General features: G+C 39.1%; 1 protein-coding gene and 1 long non-coding RNA gene across 2 annotated transcripts; both read right to left on the bottom strand.

Moving 5' to 3' along the window:
• Positions 1-7,643: 7,643 nt before the first annotated feature.
• On the bottom strand, positions 7,644-9,082 carry LOC148727980 (uncharacterized). Its single transcript, XR_016002204.1, has 2 exons — positions 8,913-9,082; positions 7,644-8,792 (listed from the first exon to the last, which is right to left on the bottom strand). It is a non-coding gene; the product is annotated as an uncharacterized LOC148727980 (long non-coding RNA).
• A 4,303-nt stretch (positions 9,083-13,385) lies between these two features.
• Positions 13,386-15,900, bottom strand: LOC148727979 (uncharacterized). Its single transcript, XM_088725209.1, has one exon. The coding sequence runs from the start codon at positions 15,836-15,838 to the stop codon at positions 14,465-14,467; it is 1,374 nt and encodes a 457-aa protein (XP_088581335.1). The 5' UTR covers positions 15,839-15,900; the 3' UTR covers positions 13,386-14,464.
• Between the last annotated feature and the right edge of the window lie 2,155 nt (positions 15,901-18,055).

The raw sequence follows: 18,055 nt of genomic DNA, 5'->3' as shown, positions 1-18,055 counted from the left end.
TGACGGTAGGTTGCTGTCTACGGGTGTGGTCCGGTATGTCATCAATGTTAAGTATGGATCTTGTTCCGAGGCTTGTACTTTTCGTAGAAGGTTCTTTACTCTCTGGACTGACCACTCTACGAAGCCGTTGCTTTGTGAATACAGTGGTGAGCTTGTCACATGGTCAATGCCCCACTGCTTGCAAAAGGCTGTAAATTCTTGACTGTTGTGCTGTGGGTCATTATCAGATATTAAGGTTTCTGGTACCCGATTTTCTGCAAATATTGACTTGAGATGGTTAATGAGAGTAGTAGATGTAGTGGAGCTCAGCTTTCTCACGATGGGGTACTTGCTGTAATAATCTGTTACCAACCGATGTTGGGCGCCTTGGTAGTCGAACAAATCGGTGGCAAGTTTCTGCCAAGGAAAACTGGGTACAAAGTGAGGGTGTAAGGGTTCCTTTGGCTGGCGTTTAGAAAACTGTATGCAAGTGGCGCAGTTGAAAGCAATTTCATTAATATCCTTTGAGATACCTGGCCAAAAAACACAGTTTCTAGCTTTCAAGTTACACTTTTCTGCCCCCAGATGGCCTTGGTGAATAATCTGAAGTAACTGAGGACGCATGTTGCTTGGAATCAGAAGACGATGTCCCTTCAAGATGAGGCCATTTTCAACACTTTGATCTTCCCTGAAGTTCCAAAACTCTTTCAAGTTAGCAAGACATTCGTTTGGATCTTCAGGCCACCCTTGATGAATGACATCCTTCAAATGGCTGAGCACAGTATCTTGAGTTGTGTGGTTTCGTATTTCATCCAGTTTAGCTGGGCTAGCGGGCAAGGTGTGGCTAATGCCATCAACTTCAAGTAGCAGTGTTTCTGAGTCTTCTTCGGGGGATTCCATGCAGCAGACTCTGGATAGGGCATCTGCTACAACGTTTGTTTTGCCTTGAATGTACTTAATTTCCACGTTGTATTTGGAGATCTTCAGGAGGAGCCTTTGGAGGCGTAGTGATGCACTGGGTATGCTCTTCTTCCATATGCTTTCAAGCCGTTTGTGGTTTGTTTCTACAACCACTTGCTTACCAAAGACGTAGTGGCTGAATCGCTCTAAGGACCAACAGGCAGCTACAAGTTCTCTTTCAATGTTGCTGTATCGGGATCCTGTATCGCTGAGTGATCGTCTTGCATAGCACACCGGTTTACTGTCTTATATGAGTACACACCCAATTCCTTTTAAGCTTGCATCTGCTTGAATCACATTGTCTTTTTCTGGATCATAATAGGCCAGCACTGGTGCCTCGGTGATTATTTGTTTGAGACTTTGAAATGCTTTGTGATGCTCTGGTTGCCATCTATACGAAGGGTGTGCCTTTCTTCATCAGCTGCCTCGATCAGGGGCTCTGAGGTCTGGGCCATGATCGTGGAGAATCTGTTCAGGTAGTTGACCATCCCCATGAAGGTCTGCAATTCGGCTAGATTCTGTAGGGAAGGCATGTCTCTGATAGCCTTAATCTTGAGATCATCAGCTCTTAGACCATCTGAAGTCCACGTAAATCCAAAAAGGGATGTTTGGTCTACTTTAAACCGAAACTTATCCGGGTTGAATCGTATGTTGTTCTCCCGTGCTGTGTCAAGGACATTCAGTATGTCCTGATCGTGCTCTGCTTCGCTCTTGCCGTAAACAAAGGTATCGTCTGCAATACCACTCAGGCCATCGAGGTTTCCAAACACTTTGTCGTACATTTTCTCTTGGAACACGTCTCCACTGCAGGTAAGTCCGAAAGGTAGCCTCTTCCATTTGTATTTGCCCCATGGAGTACTGAAAGTGCAAAGTTTGCTGCTCTCGTCGTCCAGTTCAACTTGCCAGAATCCGCTTCGGGCATCGAGGATACTAAAGTGGGAGGCGCCACTTACCGTGGGTATCACATCATCTATGGTTCTCACATAGTAAGGGGTGCGCTGAATGGCTTTATTGAGGTCACGGGGTCTACGCATAAGCGGATCGTGCCGTTGGGCTTTCTTATGACCACTGTTGAATTGACCCATGGTGTATACTCATCATGTATTTCTACTAAAATGTCTGCATGTGTTAGCCGTAGAAGTTCTTCTCGGTAGGCACTTTGCAGGTGGACTGGAATCTGCCGTGGGGAATGTTGTACTGGAGGAATATACGACTTAGTTTCTATATGGTATAGGGGGCCAGGGAAACTGCCAAGTCCAGTAAAGACATCTTGATACTCTTTCAGAAGGTATTCTTTCGTCAGAGGGAAAGGATGTGGCTTACCACGTGCGTCGAATAGTTTAAAGGACTGACTGGTTGATTTGCTGCTACTTTCAACGTCGACGGCCCAATTAAGTTTCAGAAGATTCAGACTTTGGGCTGATATGTTACCAATGATGGGAGGCCCATGGACATCTACAACTTCCGCCTGGATTATTTTGGGTTTTGGGTTGTTAGGGCCCTTTACGTAAACTCGGCAGGAGCCCAAGCTCGGGATTTCAGTTCCACCATATGCTGTTAGCTTGGTGGTAGGTTTCTGTAGATAATCCTAGGGGCAAGTTGATTGTATAAGGATGTGGGTATGATGTTGGTTTCTGCAACAGAGTCTATCTTACATGGGACGGATGTCTGTTTTCCTGCTGGGCTCAGTGATAGCAAGACTTCCAAGAAGGCTTTCTCTCTAGAAGAGATGGCATGGACACTACTGGTCAAGGGTGTTACACCAATTGGGCCCAGAAATATGTGATCATTAGGGTTTGGTACGGACTCGCTTGCACTATTACTTGTAGCTTCAATGTCATGCACATCTTTCTTTTTTAAATTTGATAGGCAGACCTTAGCTAGGTGTCCTACTTTATGACAGTAATGGCATGTGGCATTCTTCGCTGGACACTGATCTCTGGAATGAGGACCCAAGCCGTCATTCCTGCAAGCCTGGGATTTACCTTCGCCAGTGTTTTGTCGCTGATTTTTGAGGCCTTGGTATCCTTTAGGTGCATTGATGGAGTATATTTAGGTATTTATTAACTGAAGCTGTTTTTTTGCTGACTCTTCTGACTTGGCCATCCCACTAGCTGCGTTAAACGTGAGAGCATTTCCAACCTTGAAGCAGTCCTTACGTATACGGTCAGATTTCATACCCAGCACAAGAAAATCTCTAAGGAAACGATCGTTGTGTTCGACTGGATAGTTGGCTTCCTTCACAAGAATTCTTAGTTTCGAAATAAATTCCTCAAGAGAGAGAGTACCTTGTCGAAGGTCATAAAGCTCCCACGCTGCTATTAACTCATTTTATTTTGGTTTCAAATCTTTCCCAGTAGTTGTCCAGCTTTTTCTGCTCGTCTGCAGACAGATCCCAGCTGTTGAACAGTTCGATACCTTGCTCTCCCGACCAGTACAACAGATGTTTACACTTGATTTCCTCGTCAATTTTAGCCATCGGCCCATCGCATCTTTGTTTCCGCATTTTGAACCGGTTGAATAGGTTTTCGTCTGTACTCCAGTCAATTGACGGGCCTTTGTCGCCAGGTCTTCTCCACGGGTGACGGGTAACGGGTAGCGGGTGACGGGTAACGGGTAACGGGTAGCGGGTGGTTAGGGTTAGGGTGATTGAAGTAAGAAACGCGTGGTGTTACGTAATGTGTTCAGGGAACTCCCCGCTGTGAAAGCAGTTCAAAGGTCACGGCCAGGTAGAAATACTTTCGACACTCGCACGGATTTCAAGAAGAATATTTAGGTCCATTTGAGAGATTCCACTGTTATTAAACGGAATAAACTGAGACATCTTGATGACTTCAAACTACGAGGTAAGTCTATTTAGAGTAACTGTAAAGAAATTAAAATTATGTTGAATTTCGTGGTCGCAATTGTAAGCTCTTGAAAATCACCTTCTTTAAAGTTGTAGTTTGCTTTTGAAAATCACCTTCTTTAAAGGACACCTTTAAAGCTCTAGAAGTTACTTATTCCCCTTGTAGCAACGTGATTTTTATATTTCATAGGTTAAACGTTATTGTCTCAGGGACACTTGTGATATTGCAATTTATAGTGTTTTATAATTCAGTCACAATAATTAACGAATAGCTCTCGGTGTTCGTTATCATGAGCTAATTTTCCTCGATCAACTGTTACAGTTACAAAAACGTTTTTGCTGTTTAAGGTCACGTTAGAAGTTAAAGAAGATACATTTGCTTTTTTTACCTGTTACCCGTCACACGTGACCCGTCACCCGCTGCCCGCCACTCGCCACCCGCCACCCGTTACCCGCCACCCGTCACCAGTGAAAATCCTTTCTTTTCCGATCCCCCTCCTGACACCATGTAAAAGGATATGCAGCTTTTCGGTAATTTTATTTAGTTATCTCAGATCAAGGAATATAAACTGTGTCCCGAACATGTGCTTAGTCTCTTCGCTGCGCATGCGCTAGACCACTTGGTAAGCTTATCTAATGTAACAATGACATGTAAGTTAACTTATTAGAACAACAAAGGAGGCTCATTATGACTGTTATGGGTTATAGGAATAAAGGAGTTTCACTTGAAAAAAAATCAAGGGATGGGAAATAAGGAAGGGGAAATTACAGATACTTCAGGTATTGCTAAAAGATGACATAGCCAGAAATTCCGAACCGCGCGTGCGCAATACACCGTAAGACTTAGAATTTTAACGGTATTTTAAACGTGCCGAAGAATAGAAGGTTCAGTATGGAGATTCATATAAAAACAGTTTCTAAAATTCGTATTACGGACATAACCCCACCATCCCAACGCCAGTTTCAATGACACTCATCAGTACTTTCATTGCAGAATTACTTTGTTTTCGTAACTCAAACACCCGTTGCGGTTTTCTTGGTTATTACTTGCAGCGTTTCATTCCAAAGAAATGCCCTTTATAACATACAAAATGGCGCCTATCTTCATAAATGCCACTTTCTACAGTTTGACTTAGCCGAAATCCTCTCCTGGTATCGATCCATCCCAATCAAATTGTTTAAGTTCAAAGATGTCACTCAACATTTATAGCAATTAAGACTGTGAATGCCCTGAAAATATTGCGGCTTTTTTCGTCCTCTTTCAGCAAATATGAACGCATCCACGAACCGTAATCTTACCACGATCGCGTGAAAAAAGAAGTCTTGATTGCCTCTCTTCTTCCCATTAAATGCTGTGCAAGAACGATCGCCATTTTGATACTTACAGCTAGATGACAGATAAAAGGCTGGTAACTACAGGGGGTGATTACGAGGCTAGAGGCTCGGTAGCACAAGCTTTTTTTGGAGGGAATTTCACAAATTTAATTTTCGTTTTCGCGCTAAAAAAAAAATCAAAAATCAAAACAATAAGGAAAAAATGTCTGATCGCTACCTTGTCCGTGATCCCCTCGTATCTATTCGCAATCAACCAGAAGCACTGTTAAAATATGTCACAAAACAACGTGTAGGTGGTAATAAAGTTGTGTTCTGGCTGGCAATTTAGAATGCTGCACTAATACAGTGGAACAAATTGAAAAAAGAAACGGCAGGCATTGCATACATTGACATAATTAATGAAATAATTCCTGGACAAGCGTTTAAGATCAGTCGTGAGAGTGATCAAATTGAGAGCCGACTTTCAAATCGCTGTCCGGCCACTTCAATCACTAATCAGACCCTTAAAACAAAAGGAAATTGTAAAAACAGAAAAGAACACGAGGAGAAATTGTGTAGGCTGGCTATTTTGAGAACTGAAGCAATCTCGGTGGAGAAGTGGGAAGCAGGTCTGCATTCCACTCAGTTAAAACTTGAAAAAGCATAAGAAATCTGTAACTGGAGAGCAAAATATGAAAATCTTGAGGAAGAAAAGGAGAAACTAGTCGAAGAAAAGCTTTCAGAGATTGAAAAAATTATGCTAGAGAAAATGAAAGGACAAGAGAACTGAATAATGAGAATCAACAACTGGCTAAGTACATTGACAGGCTACAGAATGAAATGTCAGCTTTTGTAACCATTGCAGTGGCCAATTTACCATTTCAACTTTGTTGATATATCCAAATTATTACAGAATGAAAGCTTGGGGATTAAGAGAGGAGCTGAAACTACAGACCTCAAAACCAAACAAGCAAAAAACTGAACAGAAAATTAAAAGAACTAAAGAATCGAGCTCCATATTAACCATGTAAGTGAAAAAACTCCAACTTCTACTTTCAACACACTCAAAACTTCACAACTAGAATTGAGCCCATAAGACACTTAATTTTGTTGAAACATTTGGCCTGGATTTGCAGCTTTTAAAATCTAAAGATCCTAACAGCACTGATAGCTTTTCTATGACTTCTCAGCTACAATCTGGGCCATCCCAATCCACAGCAAAAACATGGTAGTGTGGCATCCCCAAAATCAAGGTATGTAAAACTTCACTCTGATGACAGAAACACAGTGGAGAGCATACATAAATTTGGATAAATTTGGTGTTGGAGATGTTGAGAATCACAGATATTCTGATAGAAAACTTAATCGAAGATGTAATGCAGTGAGATGACAAGGAGTGCTCTTTACCACAAAAAGATCTTTAGAAAAATCAGGAGTTATCCAAAACCTAACAGCAGCAATAAACAACTGTGGTGTCAATTTTTAATTTGGGAGAAGAGAAATGCTGACAGCAAGGGTAGTGGAACCTTGGATTGGACAAGCCTCATGGGAGATGATAGGAAGAAGCTCTTAAGAGAGCTTCCCAAGAGGCTAGCCAGTTACAACTGTTTGCAAAAAACACATGCCACATGGTTGTTCAATTATGGAAGGTAGGTACAGTTTAAAAGTCTATGCAATTTCTCTATTCATAAAGTATTCAATTAAGATAACATCACAGTCCAAGTAATCAATTCATCCTTATCAATTATTACCTCCTAATTTAATGAAAACTTAGGCAATTTGCTGTTTACACTTTTTTGAATATTTCTAGTCTTGATGTTCTGTGTTTAGGGCTTTTGAAGATATGTACTTCAACTACATTTCATTATGGGAGCCACTCTCTACAGTACTATTTAAGCACAGGTACAAAACAATCCCATTACGACTTGAAACTTTATGTATTTCGAATTAATGATGTGTACATGTGTTTTAAAATCCAAAGACAAAAAAGTGGATCATTAGTTTTACTGACCTTGGGGAGAAAGGAATACCCTACAGAAAAGAGCAAGTCACCTGTTACATGCATGCAGGAGCATATCATGTTACCCAAATGGTACAAAAAAATAACAATATAAAACAGTTCAGTGGTCAAGGTAAAAATTCTTGAAAAACTGTTTACTACACCAGGCAGTTGTTTAACTAGCCTTGAAATTAAGGTGTGATTACATATTTGTGTGACATCATGTCACTCTTTGTTGCAACTTACTGTTTCAGGGGTTGAAAAAAACATTGACCATGCACGATGCATCATACAAAGGAAGAGCAATCACAATGATGATCTAGCTGAGGTGATATGCACTGAATACAGATTGGAAGCTCTGAAGCACAGAGAGCGACAGCACTGTAAATACACAAAAAGAGCCAAGGAATACTGGGATGAACTTATAAAAACAAAATGCGGAATCAGCTACTTAAAGAATATAACTCAATCAGCAGTCTCCCCTACTAAAGAAGTATCTAAAAGAGCTAAAATATCTAAAGAAAAGCAACAAAAACCCAAACAAAAGGGAAAGAAATAAAATACTTTAATTTTGCACATACAATTTTTACATTTGCATTCAATGTTCAAAGTACACATACTGTGGTAGGTGAAAGGTATGTATACAAAGATAAATGTTTATGTACAAAGCAATGTGTCTTAAACAGATTTGACTGTGGACTTACACAGATTGATGTACAAAGCCAACAAAGTTAAAATTTACAGAGTTGAATGTACACTTAAAAAGATGTAGGTACACTTATAAAGATGTATGCACACTTACAAAGTTTACAGGTATGTATTTAATTACAATGACTATGTTACAATTTACAGAGTTGAATGTTCACTTACAGAGATGTATGCACACTGAATGAATGAATGAACACTTGTGACAAAGTTGTACACACTTATAAAGATGAATGCACATTTGCAGTTGAATGTACCTACCATTTAAACTTGGCATATACATCTCAAACCTTGTATCACACATTTTCCACTGACTCAGACTTAAATAGCCCTGCATGCAAAAGTCTTATAATTTTTTTATTTGATATGAAAGGAGCATATCAGGAGAATATTTTTATTAATTTGAAATCGTGTGTATGATTACAGACCAAATTGCACTCCGCTTATTGTTAATTTTATTACCATTAACAATTTTGCTAAAGTAGCCCTTCATGATTCAATCATTTAGAGCTACTTTGGTAAAATTAAAAGAAATATTCTCCTGATATGCTCTTGGTAACAAAGCAGGAATCCCACCTGTACCCATTTCATACTTCTTTAGAGACCAAGAAATGAAGGTTTTAACTCTCAAAGGGTAAAAAGCCTTCATTCCTCGGCCATGAGAGTTCACGCAGGAATCCCACCCAAGAGGAAAATAAACAGGATTAAAATCATCTTTCTCAAAAAATGTCCATCCCTCCCTCGTCACTCCCTTACCAGTAAACAACAAACGATAAACATCCCCCCGAAAAAACAACCTTACAGGCAAACGTGACCGCGACTTCAAGTGCCGTTCGACGGCCACCCTTAAAGATCATTTTCTTGAAAAATTGCCACGTCCGGGGTTGGCCTGTTAAATAACTCCACACATCGAGGTAAGATACCCTCCTCTGGCTACCAGGAGGCTTCGTAGGGCGAGTAGTCCTTCCATTGCACCAAATACTCTACCTAATTAAATGAAAGGTAAAAAAAGCCCGTGCTGATTTCAGGTAAACACTGAATTTAGTAAAAAAAATATATCAACCAAGCGAGCACGTTCGAAAACAGGCACTACAACCAAACACTTACCGTTCCTTTCCTTTCCCGTCTTTCAACGAGCCTTCCAACCATCCAATAAGATGATCTTCTGCTCACAATATTTTTTGGCTGGCCGAAGTCGGCATCCGCGGATGAAATCGAATGTAACACCGAGAAGTAGCCTTTCAACGGTCTATCGCGCGACGCCATTTTGGTTTCACAACGGCTTTCCTCTTTAGGAGATGGGCCAATCACATGCTAGCTTTATTGACAGGCTAACATGTGTGCTGGCGCGTAACAGAAATAAGCACCACCCACTTTGGTTCGGAATTTCTGGCTGTGGATGTACTTGACTGGAGGGTTGGACAGGTGAAGGTACCCCTGAGAAGTCATCATCAGAGTCAAGAGAAGAGTTGTTGCAAGGGGAGTGTACTAAGTCTGGTTCATGTAACTGCGAGAAGTTGGTGATGATTGGTTAGTTACATTGGGTGATTCTGTATGGTTTGTTTTTGGAAAAAATGTTGTTAAAAGTAGTTTCTATGAATGTTCTCATTAGCTGTTAGCCGAGCCAAGTCCCAAGTCTGGTGAGTCTGTAGTGTCTTGATCGATTGGGTTCGTGAGTTTTATTGTTCCTTGGATCTCTCCGAGTCGCTTGGAGTACTTCTTATATAAAACTAATCAATTGGAAATCTTGTCCTATTCCAACAATTCTTTGTTCATTGTTAGCAAGTACAAAGGATTGCAAACTCCTGTCCTTTCCCAACAGTTATTTTTATTACTGAATCATTACTGAAAAAACGAGGCAACATTAAAGAAAAACTAAGCATGTTTATTCCCCCAGTGTTTTGTTGCAAAGATGCGGACGCTTTCTGCTACCATACAAGACGTAATTCGCTCTGTTCCCGCGGTAACCGCCGGTCAGGGCCAAGGGTGTATTTTCGCTGTAACTTGTCTTTTCTTTAATTCTTGTGGAACTATAAGGTACGTACTCTAATTCACTCTACCTAAGCGTCATGCTAGTAGTCCTGGCGTGGGTAGTCGAACCAAATGGAGGGGATAATCAATCAAGCACAGTTGGACTCAATTCATTGACTGAGTTGGATTTCGTTCGCTCACAGTTCGATTAATTAAAAGCTGCAAACTGTTTTCGTGCATGAGAGTTTGTCACATAGTAGATCAAAGCTTGAAATTGCCAATTTTTACACGTTTAGAGGACTAGGATCAGTTATTTTAAGCCAAGTTAGAACTTGCATCTTCGGTTGTATGACTAACACTCTACCTGAATGGGTATAACTAAGAGCGATCTTCGCAGTAAGTTCGAATATATGACTTTCATATATTCACAAACGTTGGCTCTACATGAATGTCGCTTAAACAAATGTGTTCATCTTCAAAGAGTAACTGGATGGAATATCTTCGATAAGAATCATTTCTATCTAATATATTCTTTTAGTGTTTAGGTTATTGATGAATAGTTAACAACTATTCACCAAAGTGGAGGTGGTTAGTGGTGGATATTTACCGAGCCGCGAAGCGACGAGGTAAATATCCACTGCTAACCACCGACGCTGAGGTGAATAGTTGTTTTAGTATATACTAAAACAGTGAGATAATATACACCAACGTCGTTAATTTGAGTGATTTCTTCGTTTGTCACGGATGCAAACCGGGACGCCATTTTTTCCCGAGGTAAATAGCAAAGGATATTCGGAGTTTGATTAGCCAATCAGAGCGTGCCTTCAACGCTATCCACTGTTTTAGTATATAGTAATCCTTTTTACAGTTGTGGGCTTGGTGGCCAAGCCTTTGAACAGGAGTGAGGCTAAGGGTGACCTTGTTATGATAGAGATGTTGCTGCTTTTCAAATGCAAATTTATTTGTTATCTTGCTAATTAGATACAGGTCTCTATCACAACAGGGTCAGCCTCACTCCTGTTCAAAGGCTTGGCCACCAAGCCCAGAAATGTAAAAAGGACTATTAATCTGTGTTGATGTTGTAGTTCTTGGAAAAATATCTCACATGTTTGCCACTTAGCCTCTTTTGGGTCTTGATTGAATAAGTGATGACCACTCTCATCTTGAGGCTAAAATTTATAGTGGGTCCCCTATACTTTTTACGTGGAGGATGACTGAGAAATTATTTTTTCTTGTGAATCCTGATTTGATTCCTATTATTCATGAATTGTGATTAAAGATGATAATATCTTTTCATGTTCACATGAACAATTTTTTTGTTTAAACATGACCCATCAATAAAGAGCTGAGTTAAATGTGATTCATCAATCATTTTGTTTTGTGCAATGAATTTCCAACTATTTTATTGTTTTGAAAATGTATGCATTGTTCTCAAATGACTCTGGTAGGTTTTGATCAGCATTTTGACTGTACATAGACTTCATGTGGATTGATAAAAGTTATAAAACAGACCACAAGTGGTTCTTGAACAAATAAGACATGATCTCCCCTCTGGTCAAGACTACTCACTAATAAAAGTAAAGTATTTAATCAACGCAATTGTCTTGAATTTTGCACAAATATGAAAGACTTTTGAATAGTATTCGTGGTGCATGAGAAAGCTAAATATTTTTACATTACTGAGTTTTAAAAACGAGTATAGGAGACCCTCTCTATTGTAGCAAAAACGAAGATATGAAAGCCTCTTTATTTTCTTTGTATAACAAGATCTTGTTATGGTTTCATTCTGAGAATATCCAAATCCAATTTTAATTTTTAAAATTGTGACAAAATGTGCAATACTTAATAATACAGTCCAAGGTGTAATTGACAATGATGTCAAGCTTGATTAAATCAGCTATTAAAATTTTGTTATCTTTTGACTTGTGGTTTATTTGATTCCTGCGGAACTATAAGGTATGTAATCTTATTCACCCTACTGTAGCTCCGTACTAGTTGTCCTGGCATAGGCAATTGAACCAAATTGAAAGGATAATTAATTAATCGAACACAATTGCACTCAATTCACTTTATTTCGTTAAATCATGGTTTGATTAAATTAAAAGCTGCAACTTGTCTTTGAACATAAGAGTTTGTTACATAAGTGGATCAAAGGTTGAATTTGCAAGTTTTGCATGTTTAAAAACCGGAATAAACTATTTTAAGCGAAACTGGAACTTTTATCTCCGGTTTTGTTCCCTATACTTTCCGTGAATGAGTGGAAAACAGTGCGCAAACACATTTCTATCTTTTGTCAAAATAACATGCCAATTTTGAAAAGAGAGCTCAACGGGAAAAAATAAGGGGAATAAAAGAAATATATTTTCATCCCCAAAACGTAATACAGTCCAAGGTTTGAATAAAAAACTGATGTCAACTAGTAGCAATTGAAATGTCTTTATCTATGTTACCTGACTATGTTCAATTTCTTGTCTTGAAGTTTATGAGAAAAGGCAAGTAGAGCGAAAATGAGGCAGAGCAAAAGAAGGAATGGACTGAGATGTGCCAATACTGACAATGAGAAACCTTATCACTGCACACAGTGTAAAAAGAGCTTCAAGCATCAACGTGGGTTAAATCAACACTGCAGGGTTCATATTGACAAGAAACCTCATCCATGTACACCATGTGAGAAGAGTTTCAAACATAAACATTGGTTAAATCAACATGTCAGGGTTCATAGTGGTGGGAAACAATATGAATGTACTCGTTGTGGCAACACATTTAATCGAGCAGGACATCTGCAAAAACATCTCCTAGTTCACAGTGGTGAGAAACCTTACAAATGTACTCATTGTGACAAAACATTTAATCATCCATCAAATTTGCAGAGACACCTCAGAGTTCACAGTGGTGAGAAGCCTTACAAATGTACTCATTGTGACAAAACATTTCAACAAGCAGCAAATTTGCAAAGACACCTCAGAGTTCACAGTGGTGAGAGACCTTACAAATGTACTCATTGTGACAAAACATTTAATCAAGCAGTACATTTGCAAAGACACCTCAGAGTTCACAGTGGTGAGAAACCTTACAAATGTACTCATTGTGACAAAACATTTAATCAAGCAGTACATTTGCAAAGACACCTCAGAGTTCACAGTGGTGAGAAACCTTACAAATGTACTCATTGTGATAAGAGCTTCAAGCGTCAACGTATGTTACATCAACACACTAGGTTTCATACACCTTTGCCATAATGGCGGAAAATCGGATGGAGGTCTGAGACTGGTTATGAATAATTTCACCAAAGCGAGGCCACCCGGGCAACACCTATGGCGTCTTACTCGAATACAAACTCTTATAATTCCTCGAGCTTTCTAACCGAAAATGACATCCCTGGAGCTTCTTTAGGAGATAGGAATCCCTCACAATTGAAGACTGAGGACTTGAGATTCTGGTTGAAGTGCAGAGGTGACACAGCAAAAGGTTTAAAGACAAAAGCAGAGCTTGTGAAAAGGTTAGTTTCGAGCACAAGATGCGAACTTCGAGATGTTTTGATTGCTTGAGAAAATTGTCAATTGTGATTCCTTACACTTAAATTGACCTAATTTCTTATACTTTAGGGTCCTTGAATACATCAAGAGCGGAAAGGATAAAAACATCATTGATCCTGATCCCAACAATCTTTATTCTAAACGAAACCTACGCTCGGCAAACAACACAAGTTCACTCTCCACCGCTAAACGACATGTTCCCGTCAAGTTCCCTGAATCTATGTGGGGCTACTCACTTCAGAAGATGCCACTGTTTACCAGAGCGGAATTAAACAATCATATAACACGTTCTGGTAAAAAAATTGCAAACAAAAGTACAACTAGCGTGCCCACAAGTCTACGAAAAGCAAAGACTTACCTGGAGGATGAATATCTACATTGCATAGAAACAAATGATGATCAACGCTTCTTTTATGTAAGAGCGACATGTTGCCACAGCTATCGTAAAAATGATACTCCCCACGAGCTAAAAGTAGCTTTATGCATTATCACTACAGATGTAATGAAGGCGTGTTCCTGTGTTGCTGGAGGTGTAGGGTTTTGCAACCATATTCTTGCATTATTAGTAAAACTTTGCAAATTTACTATATTTGAGTGTCAAACATGATTCACAGCCTGATTATCAAATATTCCTTAGTTAACACTTAAAAACTGTGAGAGTGAAACCAGGATTCAACTAATCAGGAGCTTTGGAGAACCAGCCCTTGGTAGTATGATTATAATATATTGTAGATGCTTTCCTTGAAACTTTTCCAATTTTAGTTATGCTGTAAGTTTTTATTCTTGGGCCTTGCTGTGAGCAGAGAAGCAAATTCAATCTTTGAAACAAATACTCTAGCATTAATATTACAACTTATAAGTAATAATTTTCATACACAGGAAATATGGTTTAGTAGTATTCTAGTATTTTTCTTTCACAGATTGTAGTGCCTATTTTATTGGAATGAGAAAAGCTTTCAAAACGTTTTGTTTTAATTAAATATCAAATCTTGTTAATTGAAAGAATGATTAATGGCCCAAACCTTTTAGCTTTTTTTACAATGAAAGCAGAGAAGTGAAACAAAAAAATGTCATTGGAATTGTACACATAATAGTATTTACAAAGACATTTCATTTGTTGTTGCCTTGGTATCAAACTATCTTACTGTAGCCTCATAGTGTCACTACAGAGATAACACTGGGATTAGCATTACATAGCAAAGCACATACTGTCCACATCTGATTCACTAGGCCCAGCTGATTTAAAGGTACTACCCCATCCCAAATGTGGAAGTTTTTAATCTTATTTATGACCCTTTCAACATGAATTCTGAGGCTGGCTATTTCCTGGGTCTGAATAACTTCTTCTGCAGGCATTTGTTTAGAACTTCCAAGGAACGGAGGGATGTTGAGCTTCACTCCCAAGGGTAGCAAATCCTCGACTGTAAAACCTTTATCAGCTATTACCGAGTCACCTTCATCAAAGGGTAAGTCAAGAAATCCACTGCGATAGACAATTTCTCTGTCAGAGATTGACCCGGTGTAAAGTTGACTAACAAAAGTTACAGCACCACTTGGAGAAATCCCCACCAGTCCTTTGAGTGTGGTGTGATTCTTGTAACTGCTGAAGAGTTCCCCATTCAGTTGTAGGCTACTGGGCAATTGACACCTGACCTCAGTACAATCAGTTATAACTCTAGTTGATTTATACTTGGCCTTAAAATCTTCAGGCATAGATTTATCAATTACTTCTCTTGATGGCCAAATGTTGATTACACTAAGTCTCAAGTACATAAAATTTATCCAGGTTATTATTATACGACTAACTGTTGATGTTGATACGTGAAACAAATGACCCAGATGCTCCTCAGCCAAACCTTGCCTCAGCCTGCACAGTACAAGGAAGTATTCATCATTTGGCCTTAGATGTCTTGGCCTTCCTTTTTTGGTCTCCTTTATCTCTGTCTCTTGATTGTAGATCTCTGGTTGGACTTCAGACTTGGAGTAAACATAATATCGGATATTTTCTCCTTTCTCGCCGGGGTCTAGATAATTGTAGATTTCCATTAAAACAGCGTTGTTAGGAAACGAAGTGTAGAAGGACACAGCAGAGTTGTCAGCGCGAAATCTTTCAATAGAAAAAAGTCTGCTTTTTAAACATTCATTCTTCTTTGAAATGCTTTCTATTTCTCTTTGGAGCTCTCCTATTCTCATTTCATACTGTTTCACAAGCGCGACAACACTCTGATCACTCTGAATGCATGCATCCTTCGACTCGACCAAATCAGTCTGAGTTTCGGCATCTTTTCTCTTTGCCTCATGTTCGACGTTGTTTTCATTAGATTTTACAGTTGTAATCTGGCTGTCTAGCTGTTCAATCGATTTATCATTTACGCTGCTTTCTGTGCACACCATGAATAAAGCCCTGGATGATTTATGAGTAGTTGATTGACTAGTGAATCTTAGAGGTGGAGGCTTCCTTTTGCGCGGCGAAGTCCGCCACTGAAATACCGAAGTTACAGCATTGGTTTGAGTCCAAGAGTCCATGGTTGAGTCCAAGACTTTGAAGTTTTTTCCTTCCTCTCGACGGATTGCATGAAGCCATTGCTTTCTCGCGAGTTTTTTTCTGGGAAACTTGAAGTAAGATATTTTTGAGCCGTTTTCGTCGCGATATCCCCTAGTAGTACATAAAGGAACACAGCAGTGGCATGGCATTGTATATAACTTGAGCCTTAGCTATATTAGTAGACGATTCTTTGAGAAATAAAGCTTTTTGGATTGATAAATTGTGCCAGAAACTTTTTGACAAGCGCTCACAAGTGCTCTGATCCATGCCCGGGTGGCCTCGTCCCCATGCACTAGTTTTAGTTTTCACTCGGCCGCCGCCATTATGGCAAAGGTGCATAGTGTTGACAAACTCTACAAATGTATGCAGTGTGAGAAAACATTTAATCATTCATCAAATTTGCAAAGACACCTCCGAGTTCACAGTGGTGAGAAACCTTACAAATGTACTCATTGTGTCAAAACATTTAATCAATCAACAAATTTGAAAAGACACCTCAGAGTTCACAGTGGTGAGAAACCTTACAAATGTACTCATTGTGACAAAACTTTTAATCAAGCAGGACATTTGCAAAGACACCTCAGAGTTCACAGTGGTGAGAAACCTTACAAATGTACTCATTGTGATAAGAGCTTCAAGCGTCAACGTGTTTTACATCAACACACTAGGGTTCATAGTGTTGACAAACCCTACAAATGTATGCAGTGTGAGAAAACATTTAATCACGCATCAAATTTGCGAAGACACCTCCGAGTTCACAGTGGTGAGAAACCTTACAAATGTACTCATTGTGACAAAACATTTAATCAAGCAGGACATTTGCAAACACACCTCAGAGTTCACAGTGGTGAGAAACCTTACAAATGTACTCATTGTGACAAAACATTTAAAAAGGCAGAACATTTGCAAAGACACCTCAGAGTTCACAGTGGTGAGAAACCTTACAAGTGTACTCATTGTGATATATCGTACACTAGAAAGTGGAACCTGACAGTGCATAACAGATCATACCATGGGAATTGGCCTCACAAGTGCAGCTATTGCAGCAAAGGGTTTGAGGATTGGAGGAGCTTAAAGAAACACAAGTGTAGACAATTGTCTTTAGATAGAGAGAAATTCACTTGTTGGATGTGTGGTGAATTTTGTCATAATGGTTGCGGCATACTTCACCACATGTATGAACACGGTATGAAAAAAGGGTAAACTGATGTTTAGTCATTCATTTAAGCCTCAGTAGGTGGTCAGTAGGTAGCATAAAAAATATTATGACACAAACAATATGGTTGAAATGTTCAAATTGACGTGAGAAAACTTAAGTTAATCCTTATCACTTTTGGAATAACGAACCCACGACTAATGGGGTTGATTTACCTAAATGCATGACCATTTCCTAGTTACAGTTACAATTTTATAATCATTGTCTTGTTGCAGTTGCAATTTTAATTCTTGTTGCTTTTGGAACAATCAACCCAGGACTAATGGGTTTGATTTTCTTGAATAACTATTGTCTTGTTACAGATAGAATAATTGTCAGGGGTAGTTATTTTGTTTTGTTATTGATTAATTTTTGTATGTTAGTGAAGAATACCCTCTGTAAGGAGGCAATTGAAAATGTTTAGGGTTTGGTTTCGATGCATGAAAACAAATAAATAATTTAGTTGAATAAAGTTATTACATGGTTTGACTATTTTGCAGTTTGTTAGCAATAGCAAAGTAGACAATCATATAATCATGATTTGTAAGTTAATCTATTAGAATAACAAAGGAGGATCTGTAACTGTCGTTTAAGTTTTAGTGAGACATTATTGCAACCTCGTGCATTGTGGGCTCGTGCGCTGTCGCTAATAGGAGAGTTGATGCGAGTTTTGTGCGATAGACTTATCTCCGATAAAGTTATCTGCAATCATTTGCGACTTCTTGTTAATGAGGCGTACAGAGGACAATCGGTAAGTGTATTTTTCTCTCACCTTGTTTTCGTTTCTTATTTGAACGATTATTGTTAGGGTTTATGCGCTCTACCTTTGTGTTGTTATGTAATAATTATTGTTATAGTGTAGCTCCATGTAATGTCGTTTAGACTAGGTTTTCTTGTTTGTGTTTTAGTTTGATGTGTTTCATATCAGATTAAATCGTATTGGAATCAGTTATATGGGTCTGGTGTCAGATTTAGTACCTCGATGTCCTCTATGCGATAAACG

Source organism: Stylophora pistillata, chromosome 6, assembly GCF_964205215.1.
Source record: "Stylophora pistillata chromosome 6, jaStyPist1.2, whole genome shotgun sequence".
Lineage (NCBI taxonomy): Eukaryota > Metazoa > Cnidaria > Anthozoa > Scleractinia > Pocilloporidae > Stylophora > Stylophora pistillata.
The sequence above is the reverse complement of the archived record's forward strand: the minus strand, read 5'-3'. Positions and strand labels throughout refer to the sequence as shown.

What these genes read in the sequence shown, in the direction of transcription:
- LOC148727979 (XM_088725209.1), bottom strand. Translation starts at nt 15,838, where the DNA reads ATGGACTCTTGGACTCAAACCAATGCTGTAACTTCGGTATTTCAGTGG.